Below are 22,449 nucleotides of genomic sequence, written 5' to 3'. Positions count from 1 at the left end.
AGTTGTTGTTGGATGAGTTGATGATACATGTTCAGTTTGTCTGGCTGCTTCTGTAGTCGTGTTAATTGAGACTGCAATTGTGAGGCTGCCATAAAATATTTTACTGGAAGTTGTGGATGATCCAACTTCCATGGGAGTCTTACCCAGTATTGTTTATTTTCATAGACAACTGTATCCAGGTATTGCTGGTAAGTCCACGTATCATCAGGACTCGGTTGTTCAGGGATAATGCCTAAAGTGTCTAAATCCCACAAACGATGTATTGGTGGGTCAGACTCAATATCCTCAGATATTTCCCTGAAACGTAGGGGTGACTGTTCCAAGCCTAGTCACGCCACTATTATGTTATTAGATTGTTGGTTTGTGGACGCTGGATTTTGTCTGAAAAGCACCGGTCCCGTAAGCAATTTGCCTCCTGCAGACGACAACAAATTCATTCCGTGTTGTCTGGTGCATCCAGTTATAAATTTGTAATAATGATCCGCGCCTATAAGTATTCCAACATCGGTGAGGCAGTCAGAATTTATTTTATAATCTGCTAGCCTCATGCGGTTTCGTCTAAGATGTCTCGCAGTGCGAGCTAACCCTGTGACCTGCAGGTCTGTAGGAAGTTTATCTACTACTACCGCTTGTATTGGACTAGTAGAAGATCCGAGTCTCACTAATAACTTAACTACTTTGTAGTCACGAGGTCCACTATTTGACAAGAAACCAGAAATATTTAACCTCACACTTTTGGCAGGTTTTAAATTTAACTCATCTACCAACTGTTGTGTAATGAAGGTTTTCTGTGAACCTTGATCAAAAAGACCTCTAGTGTTAATTCTAGATCCTCGGTTTATTAGTCTAAGTTGAGCTGTAGGCAGAGTAGTATTATTGCTTGACTCAGTAGCAAGTACATTTACTTCTTGATGCACTTTGCAATATTGCACTGCGGTAGAATTCGTGGAATTCTCCCCAGTGGTCATGGTTGGTGTAGAAGATTTTCTACATAAGGCGTAGTGATGTACACCTTGGTTGCATCTGTTGCTGGAATGTAGCTGCACTACACATTTTTTGGGATCATGAGTGCCCATGCACTTAGTGCACTTGTGTATTTCTTGCAACCTCTTAACCCTAACATTATAAGTAGGATAAACAGAGCATTGGTAGGTGGCATGTCCTTGATTGCAGAACAGACACCTTCTCTGGTTAATAGACTTGGTCTCTTTAGTAGACAAGTCATTGGTTATCTCAGAAGGAGACACTGAATATGTACCTACATTTCCACTTCTTTTCCCAGTGGATGGAGTAGTCTTGGATTTATATTTATTAGACTTATTCAAAGTCTGTTTAGGTTTGACTGAAGTGTCAGTATTAGTGGGTTTAGACTCAGGTTTAATTTTATCATGAGTCTTCAACCTGTTAACCGTTATTCTCAATCCCTCGAATATTTGGTCAAGAGTGAGAAACTCGGTATTATAATGTGAGCAGAGCTCTGTTAAGACATTTCGAGGTAATTTCCTCTGCAGTAGTAACTTGATAGACCATTCTGAAGCAGGTATATTAACTTTAGTACCTAAGGCCTTTACTAGAGACTCTACTTCTAGTCTGAAGCTTTGAAGTGACTCTGGTCTACTATTTGGTGCATTCAGATCTAGCAATTGATAATAGAGGGTAGCTATACTTAACTCTTTGTTGCAATAGTTCAACTTCAAGAGTTTTATAGCTTCCTCATAATTACTCTCATTAAGATTGAGGTTATGTATGACCTTTTTAGCCTCTCCTTTGAGAAGACTATGTAGGTATGAAAATTTAGAAACCTTGTCCAGAGACGGTTTCTTATGGATGTGAACTTCAAATGAAGTCCAAAAATTGTCCCAATTTTCTGTATCTAATCCTGAAAATGTAGGTAAGTCTAAAGTAGGTAAACGAATCTCTGGTAGTTGGTTATTGAATTGAGACCCTGTGTTACTGGTATTGGATCCAGATTGTTTTGCTAATTTAGATTGTTTTGCCTGTAAAGTATATCTTGAGTCTCATCTTCATACTGGGAGATGTCGTCTACAATTTGACTTACTTCCTCAGGATCAATCTCTGTGGTATTCAGTAGATCAAGATAAGATTGACTTGCAGATTTGACTTGATCAAATTTCAGATCAGCCACTCTAACTGATGTCTCTAAGTGATAAGAGTCAATGGGAGTATCTTTAGATAAGCCCTCAGCCTTGTTAATTAATCTGGTCAAATGACCTTTAAGGCCAATGTAGGTTCTCCTTAATTGCTCAAGAGTAGCCATGCTGGGCTTGGGTCCAAACTTCATGGGATTAGTATATGTATTACTAATGAAGCTTGGGTACTTGTTCATTAGTGGACAAGTAACATTAAATATAGCCTAATTTAAGGTGGCTAATTTATACTCTATCTCACTTGAGGTTAAATGTACCTACCTAACAACAAGTAGCTAGATATTTTGTGCACTGTCTGAACTTCACCATTAGTTCTCGTCCGGTTAGCTCTTCTATATCACCATCAGAGTTAATGGGGATCATCCAGCAGTACACAAAATAGATACACAAAATAATGAATACAAGAGAAATATTATGGAGACACTCCAATCAGAGTTATCTCAAAGTTTAATCCCACCCTGTTTAGGGTCAGCACAAATAGTATAATACATACACTACTGACTAGCTTAGGTCTAGTCGTGATAATTCCTAACTAAGAACTATAAATTTATTTAGTCTGGGCTTGTACCAAATTCAGCACAATCTCAGCCTAAATTCTACCTAATAAGATTGGTAAAGATTATTGTGGTGCAGTAAGGTGAATATAATTGTGCTGTATTTTTGGGTTTTTTGTTTTTATAAGAGTGCACTTGCACACACAGGTGAACAATTATGTACAGTTAAGTTTGGCTTGCTAGCCACAGCCGTTTGTGATGGTTGATGGTGTTGATTAACTTGTCAACCACATGCAACCTAGACTCACCTGACAAGTGTGCACCATCTCTGGTCAGGTTTTGTCTATAAGGTCTGGCTGTAAATTGGATATAAGTGGCATTCAATCTCACTCGTTTTTTCAGCCTGAAATTTATGCACTTAGCAGCTCTCTGGTAGTATTCCGGGGTTACTCCCCAACGATTATCTTGACTTGGTTGGCGAGGTTCCACTAATGTGAATACTACCGAATTACTGATGAGCTTGAAAGAAGAAATTATGGCTTTAAGGTGTTTGATCACCTCAGCTGGATGACGAGTGGGATGGATGTCATTACCACCTAAGTATATAATGGTTAGATGGTGAGGCCACTCTAACGCAGGTGTTAGTGTGGAATTGTTGTAAAAGTTATGAGCTGTTGCTCCTGGTGACCTAAAGATTCTCACTTCTGTGTGAGGTATAGGTCTAAGTGTTGTGGGTAATTGACTGTGTCCCACTAAAGCTACCTTAAACATGAGGTGAAAGTAGCAAAATGTTGGTGTGACTTAGACTAACTGATGTGTTACACTGTTGGTTGACACAATTAATTAAATAGTTAGTCTTGCTTACATCACACAAGGATTACCCTGGAGACACAAACCGTAACTGACCCTATTTTCCGCTTGTTACAACTTGTAATAAAATTGTTACATCTTGGCTTAACGTGTTTTTGACGTATTAGAACGTTGTTACAACTTGTTATATTGGTTGTTATAACTGGTTAGGAGGTGTTATATCTTGTTCGAACGTTGTAGCAACGTCGTAGTTTCGGTGTGTGTTTGGCGGGTAGTTATTAATGATTAGTATTTATAATTATAATTTTATGCCTATCCGGTTCGATAAGGACCATAATGTGGGACATCTGGGGCTTGACTCTATATATTAAAATATTAATGTAATAAATTCAATTACGAAGGACCACCCGCTTTTATAGTAAAGAGGGAAACTAAGAAAATATGATCATTAGATAATTCCTAGATGAACCAGTAACTATGGATAAAATACTAGAGAATATGATCACTGAAATAATTAATGGGCTGTATACTTAAATGAATCAAAGCCTCAAACACCTACATTGGGGGGTATTACTGGAACTCAATACGTCCAGGAACTAGTGTGGTTCGTTCACCAGTCCAATGTATAATAATCTAATCCTATGAACATTTATGGAATCATTATCGTTATCATTAATGGGAACATAGATTATGAACATGAATAATAATAATCATAATAAACACATGTTAATCCAATGAACAGAGTTCGGCATGTAAAAAGAGTACAGATAATAGAAATCGAGGAATACAAAAGGAATCTTAGCTTAAAGACGATTTCCAAGAAGTTAGTCACGACTCATCCTCTGATTCTCCTGGACTCGTCATGGAACACTGGGAGTTGATTAACATGGGAAATGACAGCTCGGAGAATTCTTCACACACGCTGTAAATCAAATTGTTTCAGTAGCAACAGATGAAACTACTAGATTTCTATGTTCAATAAATTGATATTAATAATAAGAGAAAATAATGACCTGTAGTTTTTTGTTGTCGCACGGCGTCATGACAAGCTACCCAGCTATAAACCTACCCCCTATAAGATGCATCAAATAAGGATAAGGATACTTAGCTAATATGGGCACTGTGTAAGTTAAGGCTTGCCGAAGTTCGCGTCCTAGGTTCCGGTCCAGCCTATCCTAGATACTGACGCGCTTCACTGGCCGGTCACGTGGTATTACATAGAACCAAAATTAACAGGTTCTGGCCGAATATCAAATTAATCTCTTGACCATCGACTGGTTATGCAAATGACACTGACACCAGTGAAGTTAAGGTCTGCAAAGGTTCTTCACACCTCACAGTGGCGACTTTCTTCTAGAGTTCTCGATGGCGTCTACCCTGGTGGCTGGGTAATGGCGTCTCGACGTGAGCGCACTGCCACGTGAACTGGCGTCTCCTCCGCCCCGCTCCGCGTCCTGCGTTTGTTACCCCAATTATTTATTACAGATATTATCATTTCTCACAGTTGTGATTGAAATGCTCGGGTTAGGACGGGTTTATTATTTAGAGGAGTTAAATATTATTGTTTGCCCGTTTTATGATAGTAAACGAACAGTGGAGATGAATTAAAGTCTCTGCAGGGCATTCACGCGTGACGTTAAATTTACTACTAGATAACAGTTATAACTATAAACGCTCTATTTGGCTTTAGTTTGGGATCAGTTTATCTGTAATTAATTATCACACAGAACACCGTTGTTTATAGAGAATCAAATTCAATTCTCAGACACATTGGATATAAATGTGTTTATTACAATGAAATCTGACGCAATACTGGCGTCGGGTGACGTAAGAATTCTAGCCTTATTGTACAGATGTAATTATTAGTACATGCGAACTCTACGTTGGGTTAATTTTATCACTACAATGATTAGTAGAATTAGTAATAATTAATGAGAATACAACAGTGTTGTATTTAATGTTGGAAATTTCCAACAAATCCGGCCTGTTGACTAAACACATATCTTTTTCCTTAACTTTTCGTCGGCCTGTGATGGCTGCTGTGATGCTTTTCTCGTTGCCTAAAATCCCGTCGGTACTTTGCCCGTTTTGGGCGGGTTCTTTGTGTGCGGATGAACGCCCACAAAGACTTTTAACCCCACCAGGAGGTAGAAGGGGGTCCTGTGTGGGACCCGCACTCTCGCCATGCGCCTCAGGGATCATATACCATCCTGTTGGGTTTCCCTGTACGTGTGTTTCATGCGGGCTAGCCCCGGACGTGTTTCAGGTGCAGCCTCCCGGGGCTGCGGGGTGTGAGGCACGCCGGGTCAACCCTGTTGTCGGCGTTTTCGGCCCCGGATCCGTTTCCTGGTGCTGGCATGTGTGTTGATTCCCTGCCGTTTGTTGCCCCAGTGTCGGATCCTGCAGCTCGCCTGGGTGGTGGTGTGGGGGTTGGTGCAGCTCAGCCCACGCCGCCGGCTTTCCTGTCTCAGCCGCCCCTGCCTGCTACGTCCTTGAATACGGTGTCTCCTGTCGCTCTGGCTGTCCACGAGGAGCTGTCTCGTGCCGTGTGTGGCCCCTGGTTGTGGAAGCTGCGGTTCTCAGGGGTAGAGCGTGCCCGCCATAGGGTTCTGTTGTGGTGCAGGAAGATGGAAATGTTGATGGGAGTGATAGCTCAGACGACCGGCAGCCTGTCTCAAAGCGATCGAGGCGGGCTAGGAGTGTGTCTCCTCCCCGATGTGCCTACGCCAAAGGCAGTGGACGCCTGTACCAGGAAGGTGTTAATGTGTGCCGACAGCTGTAGTATACAGAGCATGTATCTCTTGGACCTGTAGCAAAGAACTTGTAGCTACTATATTGTCTGGCTTCACTTTATATGCAGTAAATAATCCCCGCACAATGCACACGAAATAACCATGAAATTGGTATTTGGTTGGCTTCATGTTATTAATTCGATTGTAATTATTGTCTAAATTTCCCGTCCATTTCTATCGATATAGGGCATACCCACTAAGTTTGTTTTTTTTAATGTACGAAAAAACACTATTGAGCTATAACACAAAACAAAGAAAATATATTCATATATTTTAAGACAAAAATAAAACACATTTGCCTCTCTGCTGCAACATGACGACAATTACAGAAAACGTTTTTTTAAAATTAAAATAGTTTTCATTGTGAGAAAAAAAAGGCTATTGTTCAAGTTGCCGCTGACCCTCATTCCCCCCCCCCCCCCCCACCCTCCTCCATCCCATTCATACTTTCCCTCCCTTTTGCCCCCCCCCTCTCTCTCTCTCCCTTCCTCGTACAATCACATCCCATCCCTCCTACTCCCCCTCATCGAGAACATTTACCCCCTCCCTCAACAACCCAATTCAACTCGTCCCATCACCTCATGAATCTCATTTTTAGCAGAATCGCAGCCAAGAAAGCAATATTCAAGTAGTAGCACTAAAATATACATGTAGTTTCAATATCACTAGTTAGTAACCTCAGTTGAGTTGTTTCGTAACCTTAATTGGGAGATTTAGTTAGTAGCTTTAACTAATAACGATATTTGATAGCTTTGATATTTTGTAACTGATCAATTACAAGGTGGGTTAAGAACCATATCCTAGAATAGGATACATATAAATAGGTACCTGGGAGTTAGTCAGCTTTCACGGGCTGCTTCCTGGGGGTGGAGGCCTGGTCTAGGACCGGGCCGCGGGGACACTAAAGCCCCGAAATCAACTCAAGATAACCTCAAGATAGATAACCAGCTGCCCAGGCGAAAGACGGTGGTTAAAGCCAGCCAGATTGGTGAGTAAACAGATCCGTGGAGATTCGCAGTCCCCATGGGGAAGTGGTAACACACTTGCTTGGCATATCGGAAGCGCTTTGACCTTGGTTCGTATCCTGGCCTGGGGAGAATTTACTGGGTGCCAATCCTTAACTGTAGCCTTTGTTCATCCAGTAGTGTATAGATACCTACAGTCCGAGTGAGAATGGTCCAGAATGGACCGAAACGTTGTCGTCCCTTCACTTTCTAGTGTGTGGCTTGGTCAACATATTTCAGCCACGTTATTGTGACTCCTCGTCTCTGTCGGAAAATCCGACACCATATAATAATAATATCATACAGACAGATAATATTGCTGTGTTGTATAAACAAGTTACCCATAGAAAATGTAACTTGTAGTTGAATTTCCGTCTATAGAAAACGGGATATCATTACCACATACTATTATAAATTCACTACCTATTATGGTGGGAATTATTCTTAAATACATTAGTCTTTGGACTTTACCATCATAAAAACATCTCATATAAATTAACTTAATTATCAAAATTAAAATAGAGTAAATGTGACCCTTCTATCACTTACTGTCATCTGGACAATGTAGGCCAGTAGCGTCAGTTGTGACGGAGTGGTCAGCCATTGTTATTGTACTTAGACCAGAGGCATGGGAGCAATTCGGCTCCTGTTAATTTTACTTGGACGAAGTGTTATGGAAACCATAGGCGTACCATCATCAACACGCTGTCAACAAATACAAGTTAAGTGTTCTGCCGAAACCCATTTATCTATCATTTGTGGCCATTAATGTCATTAGATAGGGTTGGCCGGTTAGAATACGAGATCGCCTCATACTAAAGGTAATTATGCCTAGGTCTTTATGGTTCCTTGTACAGTGGTTTCTCTGATATAGCTGTCATATATTAGGATTCTGGCTTCATAGCTAGCGCCCTTTTGACAGGTCAAGACAAGGAAGCATGCTTTGTGTGCCAGTTACTGGGTGATGGAAGCTACCTCAAAGAGGATAATTCGGTGTCTACATCCTGGTTATACCTGGTGGACTAAGGCCTGCTGTACAATAAGATAAGGAACCTCTTCAATGTTTAACAATATGTGTAGTTAATACTGTAGTTTAATTGGCTGCATATATATAAATTCAATATAAACCCCCCCTAATGTGTAGAGGATCGATTTGTGAGATTATTGCAGAAATACAGTCCACTTATCATCATACAAATTGCTATCGAAGTATACAAATTAACGTAAATATAAATTCATATAAATTAAATAAATATAAATCTCACAGGTTGGTTCCCACATTATTTGGTCATCTTCGAACCGGATGACAGATTATTGGTCCTATGAACCCACATTATTGGTCATCTTCGAGTCAGATTACAGATTATTTGGTCATCTTAGTACTGGATGAACCAGTTAACCAGTGGATTCATTAAATATACTAGTGCAGTGTGATTTATACAAAGCCAGCAGTCAAAGACGGCGGCGTTGCCTCGTGCGAGCTCAGGAGCCCCCCTCAGCTGAGTTCAGCCTTATCAGCGGTTTCATGCACACCCACAGATTTGGTGGCGTGTTATTCTGTGAATGACAGCGCTAATATTGAAGCCAGCCAAATTAGTGGCTGTGTCTTCGCGAGATTGTTCACGGATTTTGAGGTGTTAAATTTCGCGAGAGATTATCCACGAATTTTGTGGAGTTTATTTTGCGAGGTCACTAATAATATTTAATACTTCTTGATAATATTAGAAGTTTTATAGAGGTAATTAAGAGGCTATTATCAATAATTGTGTATATTATTTCTCCAAAATAGAGAATTATTTAATATATTGCCTAGTGTTCACAATATAATATTTACTAATTGCCAACCCACAACAGGGTAGGATATTACCAATGACTAGTTGAACTATTTATTGTTCACCCTAGTCCCATTACCATAGTCTAGTTGTACTATATTAAACAACCTAACACCATAAATGAATGGTCCAGACCCTATTTTGGGTGTAAATTTTATCAACTCGAGTTGAGTTGTGTATATATAATAATTTACTTACGATCATTACACCTTTGAGTGATTAATTAGTGTCTATTCCATCCTAGGGTGATATAGAAGAGCTAACCTAAAGGTACTTCCAATGACACTGGTTTATCACTCAAATCATTAGTGTATATGATTGTATATATATAATGGGTATTAATTTTAAGTGCTAACCTCTAGTAGAGGTAGGATTACAGCCTAGCGAGTGCAGAAATTTTACCCTAGGCTACCATCAGTACATGTTCAGTATTATGAGCGACCCAAGTACAAGACCCACAAGGCTTCACCAACTAGCCAGTATGGATAATGCAGGGAGAATGAGAAGAACCCTTGCAGGTCTTAAAGGCCACTTAACAAGACAGATCAAGAAATGTGAAGATTTGTCACAACAATCACCAGTTGATTATGCTGACCTGGAAAGCTATTATCAAGCAGCTGCAGGTAAATTTGAGCAAATCAAATGCCAAATAGCAACATATGTGGCTGAACTTGCCAACACCAATTTATCAGAAACAGAAATATACGACATTATGGTTGATCTAGCGAATTATGAAGATCACACTCAGGCCACATTACAGCCTTACGTCAATTTAATTGCCCAGAACAAGGCAACAACAACAACAGTTGCATCTAATACGAGTCAAGCAGAAGCTCGACTCCCTCCAATTAATTTACCCACTTTCTCAGGAAAAGATGAGGAAGATTGGGACGAATTTTGGAACAAATTCGTTGACCTTGTGGACTCAAAACCATCTTTACCAAAGAGTAGTAAATTCTCTTATTTGCAAGGCCAATTATCAGGTGAGACTAAAACAGTAGTATCCCATCTGAGATTAACTAATGACGGCTATGATCTGGCAGTAAAACTCCTCAAGGATAATTATGCTGATCCAGAAGTAAGAACATCACATTTAGTTCATGAGCTGTTGCATTTACCCCCACCGGAGGCTTCAGCTGATTCACTCCAAGTCTTCAAGCTGGAGGTAGAATCATTGATCAATCAACCCGTTCTCACACAAGACAGTACATATATGACTTAGTGCTTAAAGTCAATATGTGGAATGTGATTTAGTACATATGTGATATATTCCCAATTAACTTTTTTACCAAGGCTCAAACTCTTCCTCACGTACCAATTTACGTCTCACAGTACTCGTCCATCAACGTAGATAGCTGAATAGTCGTGATTGGTTCAATTATAACGAAAATTGTAGTTTTCAGGTCCCACATGGGTTGTGAAATTCACCTACTATTGTCCATGCTCTTATAATATTACAGATCAGCTACATCCTATTGAAGGCTCGTAGTTTTGTTTTGAGAAATATTAGTTGTTCTTAGTAAATTATAATAAGCACAATAAATTATTACATAGAATAAGTGCTTCACCAATCAATATTATATACCATAGTTTGTGCTTTAGAAATCTTTAAAGAATGTTTTGTAGGAACGCGAACAGAAAACGATGTTATGTTGGAATGTATATAGGGTAAACTACTGCAAACAGGATGGTATGGTGTGGATTATTGGAAACTATAGGATTAGTATAGGGTCCACTACCACCTGTTAGGTGGGTAAGGGGTCCAATAACACCCGCAGGATGAGTATGGGGGTCACATCCACCCACAGGAATGGTATGGGGATCACTTCCATCCACAGGAAGGGTATGGGATCCAATACCATCCACTGGATGTGTATTGCGTCCACTACCACTGACAGGATGGGTATGGGCTCACAACCACCCACAGGATAGGTATGGGGTCCAATACCACCCACAGGATGAGTATGGGGTCCACTATAACCCACAGGATGGGTATGGGGCTCCAACCACCCACAGAATAAGTATGGGGTACAATAACACCCACTGGATATGTATGGCGTCCATTGCCCCCACAGGATGACTATAGGGTACAGTATCGCCCACAGGATTAGTATATAGGGTTCACTGCCGCCCACAGAGTCGGTATGGGGTCCACCGCCACCCACAGGGTCGGTATGGGGTCCACTACCGCCCACAGGGTCGCTATGAAGTCAACTACCGTCCACAGGGTCGGTAGGGGTCCACTACCGCCCACAGGGTCGGCAGGGGGTCCACTGCCACCCACTGGGTCGGTAGGGGGTCCACTGCCGCCCACAGGATCGATAGGGGGTCCACTGTCGCCCACAGGGTCGATATGGGGGGGGTCCACTACCGCCCACAGGATTGATAGGGGGTCCACTGCCGCCCACAGGGTCGGTAGGGGGTCCACTGCCGCCCACACGTTCGGTAGGGGTCCACTGCCGCCCACAGGGTCGGTAGGGGGTCCACTGCCGCCCACAGGATCGATAGGGGGTCCACTGCCGCCCACAGGGTCGATAGGGGGTCCCTTACCGCCCACAGGGTCTCTATGAAGTCAACTACCGCCCATAGTGTTTGTATAGTGTCCACTATCGCCCATAGTGTTATTATGGGGTCCACTACCCCTCATAGGGTCGGTATGGGGGTCCATTACTACCCACAGGGTGTGTCTGGGGTCTATTTTGGCAATACTGCTTTTCCAATCTCATTTGTTGTTCAATGTAAAATATTTGTTGCTCGACTTGCAACAATTTATATATATATATATATATATATATATATATATATATATATATATATATATATATATATATATATATATATATATATATATATATATATAGTATAGTGCCTTTGCAATAATGTACCAATGTGTGTATTTTCATAACTCGTTTTAAATTGTTGAAAAATAAATAACTACATTGTGAATGCAAGTCAATGTTTACATGCTAAATCAGAGTTGCCAGATTCCGCTTAAAATAGCAAATTGTGCTTATTTTCAAAGCTTGAGAATTTAGCTTTAAAGTAGTTAAAGCTACGAATTTCGCAATTTGCTAAGTACTTTAGTGTACTATTTTAAAATAAGGTTGGTTTTTAAGCTGCAAGTCATATGAATCTCAAAAAAAGTATATTATTAACAATCTTATCTCCATAGTTCACTAGTTTCTGTAAATCAGATCTGGTAACTGTAGGCCAAGTACTGGAAGACTCAAGACACAATGTGTGTTGAAGCTATTAGTCTCCTTGAAGAAGTCATCTCGACAGGATCTTCCAGCTCCAGCTATAAAACTTCACCAAACATGGATCTACCTAGTACATCAAATGGTAAGAAATTACTAAACTGTACAAAGTTTTATGCTAGAACATTTGTTACAGTCCCCTGTTCTATGTGTACTCCATCACATAGTGACGGAGTATGTGGGAATAATTTTGTTAACACTGTCCATTTGACATGGTGGTGGTGTATGATGGTGGTGGTGTATGGTGCTGGTGGTGTATGGTGCTGGTGAAGTATGATGCTGATGGTGTATGATGCTGATGGTGTATGATGCTGATGGTGTATGATGCTGGTGTATGGTGCTGGTGGTGTATGATGCTGGTGGTGTATGATTCTGGTGGGGTATGATGCTGATGGTGTATGATGCTGATGGTGTATGATGCTGATGGTGTATGATGCTGGTGGTGTATGGTGCTGGTGGTGTATGATGCTGGTGGTGTATGGTGCTGGTGGTGTATGATGCTGGTGGTGTATGGTGCTGGTGGTGTATGGTGTATGATGCTGGTGGTGTATTATGCTGATGGTGTATGATGCTGGTGATGTATGATGCTGATGGTGTATGATGCTGGTGGTGTATGATGCTGGTGGTGTATGATGCTGGTGGTGTATGGTGCTGTTGGTGTATGATGCTGGTGGTGTATGGTGCTGGTGGTGTTTGATGGTGGTGGTGAATCTGACACTGTCATATATATATATATATATATATATATATATATATATATATATATATATATATATATATATATATATATATATATATATATATATATATATGTATATATATATATATATATATATATATATATGTCGTACCTAGTAGCCAGAACTCACTTCTCAGCCTACTATTCAAGGCCCGATTTGCCTAATAAGCCAAGTTTTCATGAATTAATATATTTACTATAATTTTTTTCTTATGAAATGATAAAGCAACCCTTTTCTCTATGTATGAGGTCAATTTTTTTTATTGGAGTTAAAATTAACGTAGATATATGACCGAACCTAACCAACCAAACCTAACCTAACCTAACCTATATTTATAGGTAAGGTTAGGTTAGGTAGGCAAAAAAAGCTAGGTTAGGTTAGGTTAGGTAGGTTAGGTAGACGAAAAAACATTAATTCATGAAAACTTGGCTTATTAGGCAAATCGGGCCTTGAATAGTAGGCTGAGAAGTGCGTTCTGGCTATTAGGTACGACATATATATATATATATATATATATATATATATATATATATATATATATATATATATATATATATATATATATATGTCGTACCTAATAGCCAGAACTCACTTCTCAGCCTACTATGCAAGGCCCGATTTGCCTAATAAGCCAAGTTTTCATGAATTAATGTTTTTTCGTCTACCTAACCTAACCTAACCTACCTTTTTTTGGCTACCTAACCTAACCTTACCTATAAATATAGGTTAGGTTAGGTTAGGTAGGGTTGGTTAGGTTCGGTCATATATCTACGTTAATTTTAACTCCAATAAAAAAAAATTGACCTCATACATAGTGAAAAGGGTAGCTTTATCATTTCATAAGAAAAAAATTATAGTAAATATATTAATTCAGGAAAACTTGGCTTATTAGGCAAATCGGGCCTTGAATAGTAGGCTGAGAAGTGAGTTCTGGCTACTAGGTACGACATATATATATATATATATATATATATATATATATATATATATATATATATATATATATATATATATATATATATATGAGGGGTACCACCTCTGGTGCAAGTGTAGGGACCCATAGCCTCGGAGAAGAAAATAAAGAGTACTCAGAGAAGACCTTGTGGATCCTCACTGAACACTTTCATATTTTCTTCTCCTACCACCCTTATTCTTTTGGTATGTGTGTATATTTATCTAACTTTATTTGAAAACGTCATTACACAAAAAAAGTTACAATATTGATTATATATATATATATATATATATATATATATATATATATATATATATATATATATATATATATATATATATATATATATATATATATATATTTTTTTTTTTTTTCTTCCAATAATATAGTATTCGCTTGAAATTAACAGCCTGGTCAATCAGGCTGTTGGATGCAACTCCTCTCAGTTTTGTTATACGAGTTACAGCATGGTTAATCACATCCAAAATTAAAGTTATTTCCAGATGCAGTCATAAAATTTTTAACATTGCTCTCACTAGTGTTAATGTAGATTATTTCATAATTTAAATAATATATTTAATTACTGTAGTACATTTTAACAACAATTTAACTTATAATTTTTGCAGCATAGGTCATTTGAATATAAGTATTTTATTAGAAACTATTTCCTTCAGGTCTTCAGGGAAAATTCTTGAGGAGATGCACAAACTGCAAACAATGTGTGCATGTCCGAAGCAATGTTTGCAAGTTCTGCCAGTGTGACTTCCGAAACAGTAGAGAATTAATGAAGAAAGAAGAGGAAGCCCGTTTTCTACTTAAAGGCAAGAAGGCTTTAGAACGAAATACAGCAAGCCGGGTTCTACGAAGGATTGAAAATCAGGTATTGAAGTTTGTCTACATCTGTTGTATTCATTTGTATTCTTCTTATGCTGAACTTGCTTGATAAGGTATAGAATCAACATGAATAATGCTGTACAGTACTTACATACTATTTGTTTATTTATTTATATACAAGATAGCACACTGGGATTATGAGAGTACATAGCATTGATGTTTTTACATTCTTGTAAAGCCACTAGCACACATAGTGTTTTGGGCAGGTCCTTAATCTAACAGATAATTTTAAATAGGCAATTTAAAGCTTAAATGGAAAAAATTGGCTGGTACATTGTAAGAAAGTATCACAAAGATTACTATGTACATTAAAGTAAAATTTGAGGGTTATCAACATATAAATTGTAGCATAATTTGAGGAATATTTCAAGATATAATATAGTAAGATATGCATTCAATATAACAATCATGATATAAGGTGATAGCAATGATTACAATGGAAAAGTTGTATGGTTTAGGCACATATATTCTGGCATTGGATTTCATAAGATACAGTGCGAGTTTAATACACTAGTTAGGAAACTATCAAGAAAAAATTTAGGTACTTTTTGGTTTTATTTTTTAAAATGGCAGAAGTTGGACAGTTTTTAAATTTGTTAGCGAGTGAGTTCCATAGACAAGGTCCCTTTATTTGCATAGAGTATTTACACAGAATAACTTTGACTCTGGGGATATCAAAGATATTTATTTCTGGTATTGTGATTCTATTATGGGTTCTATTGCACATGCCCAGCTATGCTTCAAACATTTATTTTGTTGCATTTTCCCAGATAGTGTTATTGTTTAAATATTATTTGCTTTTCAGCTAACATATCTGCGTGGCTGTGGGTATGAATCAATCGTTATCTATTACAAGAAAGGACCAGCACGGGTGACACATGGTATCCTACCAAACAACGTAATACAAGAAGAGGACAAGAAGATCTTCACCACTAACTTCTTTTTGTGTAAGTAGTTCACATAATATATAAGTATATCACCACCTATTATTTTCTCTCATATATATATATATATATACATATGTATATATATATATATATATATATATATATATATATATATATATATATATATATATATATATATATATGTATATATATATATATATATATATATATATATATATATATATACATATATATATATATATATATATATATATATATATATATATATATATAATTTCAATTCAATCATCTCTGTCGTTGATGTATATGGCAAAAAGTGTGTGGCCCAATACAGCACTATGTCTTAACGTAATGGGTCCAAGGGCCCATAAGGTCTCGACAGCATTAAGGGCCCTTTAGCAAACCAGTGTGCTGGGGCCCCTATGACACCCATGACGTCTTTGTATCATTTCAAGTTTGTACTTGTACTTCTTAAGATATGGGCACCATACAACTGCTGCATATTCTAGCTTTTGTCTAAAAAAATCATGAACAATTTATTTATTATTTATCCATGAATGCCAGAACTAAACCCTGTGGTACTCCACTCGTGACATTTCTCCAGTCCAATACATTGCCTCTGATTACTGCCCTCATTTTTCTATCAGTTTGAAATTTTTTAATCCATGTTAGAAGCTTACCTGTCACCCCTCCAATATGTTCCAGTTTCCAGAACAAACTCTTATGTGGAATTCTGTTGAATGGCTTTTTTAGGTCCAGATAGATGCAGTCAACCCAACCATATCTTTCCTGTAAAATTTCTGCGGCTCGATCATAGTAACTGATTAAATTTGTTACACAGGATCTTCCATTTCAAAATTTTTTATTTTTTATTTTTATTTTTTTTCCAGCACGCACAAGGAAGCTTGATGCAGATAAACTTACATTAGGATCAGAAGGTGATAGCGATAATGCCCTGGAAAAAAATCCTGACGAGCTACAAGTGCAGCAGGTGCATAAAGTCCAAAAAGTACCGCAGGTGCAAGAAATTCAACAAGTACAAAAAGTTCCGCAGGTGGAACATTTACAAAAAGTTCCGCAGGTGCAACAAGGGCTACCATTATCAATCATTCAGAAACAGCAAGAAGTACAAGTAGTAAAATTTGAACCACAGGGAACTACACCAGGAAAACAGTGTAGTAACAACGGAATGGGAATTTTAAAATACCTGAGGAAACAGGTAAAAAAGGACAAACAATAGAAATGGTTCCTTTCACCTTATTATTTGGTAGTTTATAGGTATTTTACTTATAATACTTTATATTATGTCTACAGTTTATAATTTAGTTTACAGTTAATTTACTTTTCAACTTCCATATCTTACATGAAGGATTTTTACTGTTTTTCATTTTTAAAACCTTATTAGTATCATTTATAGTTTAGTGTCAATTCACTTATAATACAATATATGGAATAATTTACTAAATTCATTTAACTATAATAAATTTAAATAAACATTTTTACCCCAGGATGAGTTTCAGTCACCCTACCCAAAAAATTAATGTTTCTTTATTACTAATCTTGTGAGAGGTAGCTTATTGTGCAGCCCATACTCATTCTGTGAGTGTTAGTTTATTGTGCACCCCATAGTCATCATGTCACCCAAGCCTGCTGCAGCTGCACCTGAGGGGTGGTGTAGGGAACCATTAGTGTACTATTATGATTTGAGAGAGAGAATGCTCTGTGGACAGAGCATCAATATGGCTTAAGGCATTGAGCTTTGCCTCAAGATGAAGCTTGGGCTGATCTCTGATTTGCTTCTTGGGAGTCTTCATTTACGTGCACCCCATACTCAACCACTTTGTAGTAATTAATTGTGCAACCCATACTCATCCTGTTACCAGTAGTTTGTGCAACCCATACTTATCCTGTGATCCCTATCCCTCTACTTCAAGTCCCTCAAGGGGCGCACGAATTCAGTTTGGCATACTGCATCCTGCCTTCCCATCCCTAGCTACTGACCCATCACAATATTTTATTTTATTTTATTTATATATATACAAGTAGGTACATTGGGGTTGTGAGAATACATTGAATAGTACAGTATTTACAATCTTGTAAAGCCACTAGTATGCGCAGCGTTTCAGGCAGGTCCTTAATCTAACAGATAATTTTAAGTAGGTAATTTCTATCAGAATTGATAAATGATAATAAATACATTGTTTACATACATACATTACAAATACATACATATAAGCTCAAAAGCTTCATTGAAGGTTGTAACAGAACCCATGAGCACCACACCAGAAATAAATACAGTTTTGATATTCCAAGAGTACGACTTAATCAAACTAGAAATGCTCTACAAATCAAGGGACCCAGAATGTGGAATGATCTTCCCAACCATGTTAAAGACTGTACCTCTCTCAACCAGTTTAAGATAAAAACTAAACACTACCTAATAAATTCACTAACCTACCTTACCCCTCTATTGTCAACCCATGTTTGTTATTTTTTTTTTTTTTTTTTTAATCAACACTGTTTGTCAACCTATTGTATTTGTGCTGCTTTTTCAGTCATGTTCCCTCTTTTTTTTATCTTTATTTGTATTTGTTCTCAACACATTTTATTCTTTATGCTCAATTAGTATTAAGTTCTAGATATTAATGTTTTTCCTGCCCGAAACGCGTTGCGTAATAGTGGCTTTAGGCATTGTATGTACTAGCTCTATCTATATATCGATCCATTAATGTAACATTACTTGTATGTATGTACCTTACCTGAATAAACATATTTATTTATTTATTTATTTATTTATACAAGTTTAACTCTGGGGATATCAAAGAGATATTTATTTCTGGTGTGGTGATAATGGGTCCTATTACATCTGTCCAGGAAGAGTTTCAGAGCAGGATTTGCATTTAAGAACAGGGTTTTATAAATGTAGTTGACACAAGAGAATTTATGGAGTGAGATTATGTTTAGCATGTTTAGGGAGTTAAACAAGGGGGCTGAGTGTTGTCTGAAAGCAGAATTTGATATTATTCTGATAGCAGATTTTTGCTGGGTGATGATGGACTTGAGGTGGTTTGCAGTGGTTGAACCCCATGCACAGATACCATAGTTGAGATAGGGATAGATTAGTGTATAATATAGAGAGATGAGAGCAGGGTTAGGTACATAATATCTGATTTTGGAGAGTATACCAACTGTTTTAGAGACTTTCTTAGTTATGTGTTGTATGTGGGTACTGAAGTTGAGTCTCTTGTCTAAGAATAGACCAAGAAACTTTCCATCATTGTTATTGCTAATGTTTACATTGTCATCTGAAGCTGAATTGCATTTGTAGATTTGCTTCCAAATAAGATGTAGTAGGTCTTTTCTATGTTAAGTGTTAGTTTGTTGGTTGACATCCATAAGTGGACTTTTTTTAGTTCATTATTAACAACATTACAGTATTTAGTGTATGTGGGTTGGGGTTGGAGTAGATGAGTGTAGTATCATCAGCAAACAATATAGGTTTCAGAATGTTAAGAACATATACATCCTGCCTTCCCATCCCTAGCTACTGACCCATCACAATATACATCCTGCCTTCCCATCCCTAGCTACTGACCCATCACAATATACATGTAGTAGAGTGTTTTCTGTAGGCAATTTTCTAATTATACAATCATATGTTGCCCTCAGCTCTCCTATTTCATACATACTTTTTTTCTTTTGCAAGGGAGTAATTACTACATCTACATTACAATCCTCCCATGGTGGTGTAAATTTTCTCTTGGGCACAGCAATACACTCTGAAATAACATCATACTTAATAACATTAGAACATAAGGTATTCATATATGCTCTTTTCTTCATCATACATTGTTCAGTACTTCCCACCTTTTGAACTGAGAGGACCAATTCATTAGCTCCCCCACCTCTCATTAATCTAATGGCAGAAGCTACATTTATCTCTGCAATTCTATCCCCAGTACTCTGCAGATTCAACTCCATCCTGATTTTCTCAATCATAGCATTTCTTGGGCATCCTAAGATAATTCTCATGGCTTCATTTTGTACCTGTGGGAGGTTGGTGCTGGGGTTACTGTGGGAGGTGTACTGTGTGAGGTTGGTGTTGGGGTTACCTGTAGGAGGTTGGTGCTGGGGTTACCTGTGGGAGGTGTACTGTGGGAGGTGTACTGTGGGAGGTTGGTGTTGTGTACTGTGGGAGGTTGGTGTTGTGTACTGTGGGAGGTTGGTGCTGGGGTTACCTGTGGGAGGTTGGTGTTGTGTACTGTGGGAGGTTGGTGCTGGGGTTACCTGTGGGAGGTGTACTGTGGGAGGTTGGTGTTGTGTACTGTGGGAGGTTGGTGTTGGGGTTACCTGTGGGAGGTGTACTGTGGGAGGTTGGTGCTGGGGTTACCTGAGGGAAGTGTACTGTGGGAGGTTGGTGTTGTGTACTGTGGGAGGTTGGTGCCGGGGTTACCTGTGGGATGTGTACTGTGGGAGGTTGGTGTTGTGTACTGTGGGAGGTTGGTGTTGGGGTTACTGTGGGAGGTTGGGGCTGGGGTTACCTGTGGGAGGTGTACTGTGGGAGGTTGGTGTTGGGGTTACCTGTGGGAGGTTGGTGTTGTGTACTGTGGGAGGTTGGTGTTGGGGTTACCTGTGGGAGGTGTACTGTGGGAGGTTGGTGCTGGGGTTACCTGTGGGAGGTGTACTGTGGGAGGTTGGTGCTGGGGTTACCTGTGGGAGGTGTACTGTGGGAGGTTGGTGTTGGGGTTACCTGTGGGAGGTTGGTGTTGGGGTTACTGTGGGAGGTGTACTGTGGGAGGTTGGTGCTGGGGTTACCTGTGGGAGGTGTACTGTGGGAGGTTGGTGTTGTGTACTGTGGGAGGATGGTGTTGGGGTTACCTGTGGGAGGTTGGTGCTGGGGTTACTGTGGGAGGTGTACTGTGTGAGGTTGGTGTTGGGGTTACCTGTAGGAGGTGTACTGTGGGAGGTTGGTGCTGGGGTTACCTGTGGGAGGTGTACTGTGGGAGGTGTACTGTGAGAGGTTGGTGTTGTGTACTGTGGGAGGTTGGTGCTGGGGTTACCTGTGGGATGTGTACTGTGGGAGGTTGGTGTTGTGTACTGTGGGAGGTTGGTGCTGGGGTTACCCTTGGGAGGTGTACTGTGGGAGGTTGGTGTTGTGTACTGTGGGAGGTTGGTGTTGGGGTTACCTGTGGGAGGTGTACTGTGGGAGGTTGGTGCTGGGGTTACCTGTGGGAAGTGTACTGTGGGAGGTTGGTGTTGCGTACTGTGGGAGGTTGGTGCTGGGGTTACCTGTGGGATGTGTACTGTGGGAGGTTGGTGTTGTGTACTGTGGGAGGTTGGTGTTGGGGTTACTGTGGGAGGTTGGTGCTGGGGTTACCTGTGGGAGGTGTACTGTGGGAGGTTGGTGTTGGGGTTACCTGTGGGAGGTGTACTGTGGGAGGTTGGTGTTGTGTACTGTGGGAGGTTGGTGTTGGGGTTACCTGTGGGAGGTGTACTGTGGGAGGTTGGTGCTGGGGTTACCTGTGGGAGGTGTACTGTGGGAGGTTGGTGCTGGGGTTACCTGTGGGAGGTGTACTGTGGGAGGTTGGTGTTGGGGTTACCTGTGGGAGGTTGGTGTTGGGGTTACTGTGGGAGGTGTACTGTGGGAGGTTGGTGCTGGGGTTACCTGTGGGAGGTGTACTGTGGGAGGTTGGTGTTGTGTACTGTGGGAGGTTGGTGTTGGGGTTACCTGTGGGAGGTTGGTGCTGGGGTTACCTGTGGGAGGTGTACTGTGGGAGGTTGGTGTTGGGGTTACCTGTGGGAGGTTGGTGTTGGGGTTACTGTGGGAGGTGTACTATGGGAGGTTGGTGCTGGGGTTACCTGTGGGAGGTGTACTGTGGGAGGTTGGTGCTGGGGTTACCTGTGGGAGGTGTACTGTGGGAGGTTGGTGTTGTGTACTGTGGGAGGTTGGTGCTGGGGTTACCTGTGGGATGTGTACTGTGGGAGGTTGGTGTTGTGTACTGTGGGAGGTTGGTGTTGGGGTTACTGTGGGAGGTTGGTGCTGGGGTTACCTGTGGGAGGTGTACTGTGGGAGGTTGGTGCTGGGGTTACCTGTGGGAGGTGTACTGTGGGAGGTTGGTGTTGGGGTTACCTGTGGGAGGTTGGTGTTGGGGTTACTGTGGGAGGTGTACTGTAGGAGGTTGGTGTTGGGGTATTCACCTAGTATATCTTGTTTCTGGGTGTACTAACCTAGTATATGTTGCGTGTGTGTGTGTATACTCACCTAGTCTCACCTAGAATATCTTGTGTGTAAGTACTCAACTAGTACTCACCTAGTATACCTTGTATGTGTGTATTCACCTAGTATATCTTGTTTCTGGGTGTACTAACTTAGTATATGTTGCGTGTGTGTGTATACTCACCTAGTCTCACCTAGAATATCTTGTGTGTAAGTACTCAACTAGTACTCACCTAGTATACCTTGTATGTGTGTATTCACCTAGTATATCTTGTTTCTGGGTGTACTAACTTAGTATATGTTGCGTGTGTGTGTATACTCACCTAGTCTCACCTAGAATATCTTGTGTGTAAGTACTCAACTAGTACTCACCTAGTA

General features: G+C 39.8%; 1 protein-coding gene across 1 annotated transcript; it reads left to right on the top strand.

Moving 5' to 3' along the window:
• The first annotated feature begins 12,290 nt into the window (after nt 1–12,290).
• LOC138368763 (uncharacterized) lies at nt 12,291–17,358 on the top strand. Its single transcript, XM_069331477.1, has 4 exons — nt 12,291–12,442; nt 14,727–14,932; nt 15,752–15,893; nt 16,745–17,358. Exons 1-4 carry the CDS (start codon nt 12,337–12,339, stop codon nt 17,092–17,094), a joined length of 804 nt encoding a protein of 267 aa, XP_069187578.1. The 5' UTR covers nt 12,291–12,336; the 3' UTR covers nt 17,095–17,358.
• Nucleotides 17,359–22,449: the final 5,091 nt, after the last annotated feature.

This window comes from Procambarus clarkii, chromosome 26, assembly GCF_040958095.1.
Source record: "Procambarus clarkii isolate CNS0578487 chromosome 26, FALCON_Pclarkii_2.0, whole genome shotgun sequence".
NCBI lineage: Eukaryota > Metazoa > Arthropoda > Malacostraca > Decapoda > Cambaridae > Procambarus > Procambarus clarkii.
This window is presented reverse-complemented; position numbering and strand designations above follow the sequence as displayed.

Excerpts from the sequence above, each read along its gene's own strand:
- LOC138368763 (XM_069331477.1), top strand. The coding sequence starts at position 12,337 with ATGTGTGTTGAAGCTATTAGTCTCCTTGAAGAAGTCATCTCGACAGGA. Across the intron at positions 12,443-14,726 it reads TCTACCTAGTACATCAAATG|GTCTTCAGGGAAAATTCTTG; the intron begins GTAAGAAATTAC and ends TATTTCCTTCAG. Across the intron at positions 14,933-15,751 it reads TACGAAGGATTGAAAATCAG|CTAACATATCTGCGTGGCTG; the intron begins GTATTGAAGTTT and ends TTTGCTTTTCAG.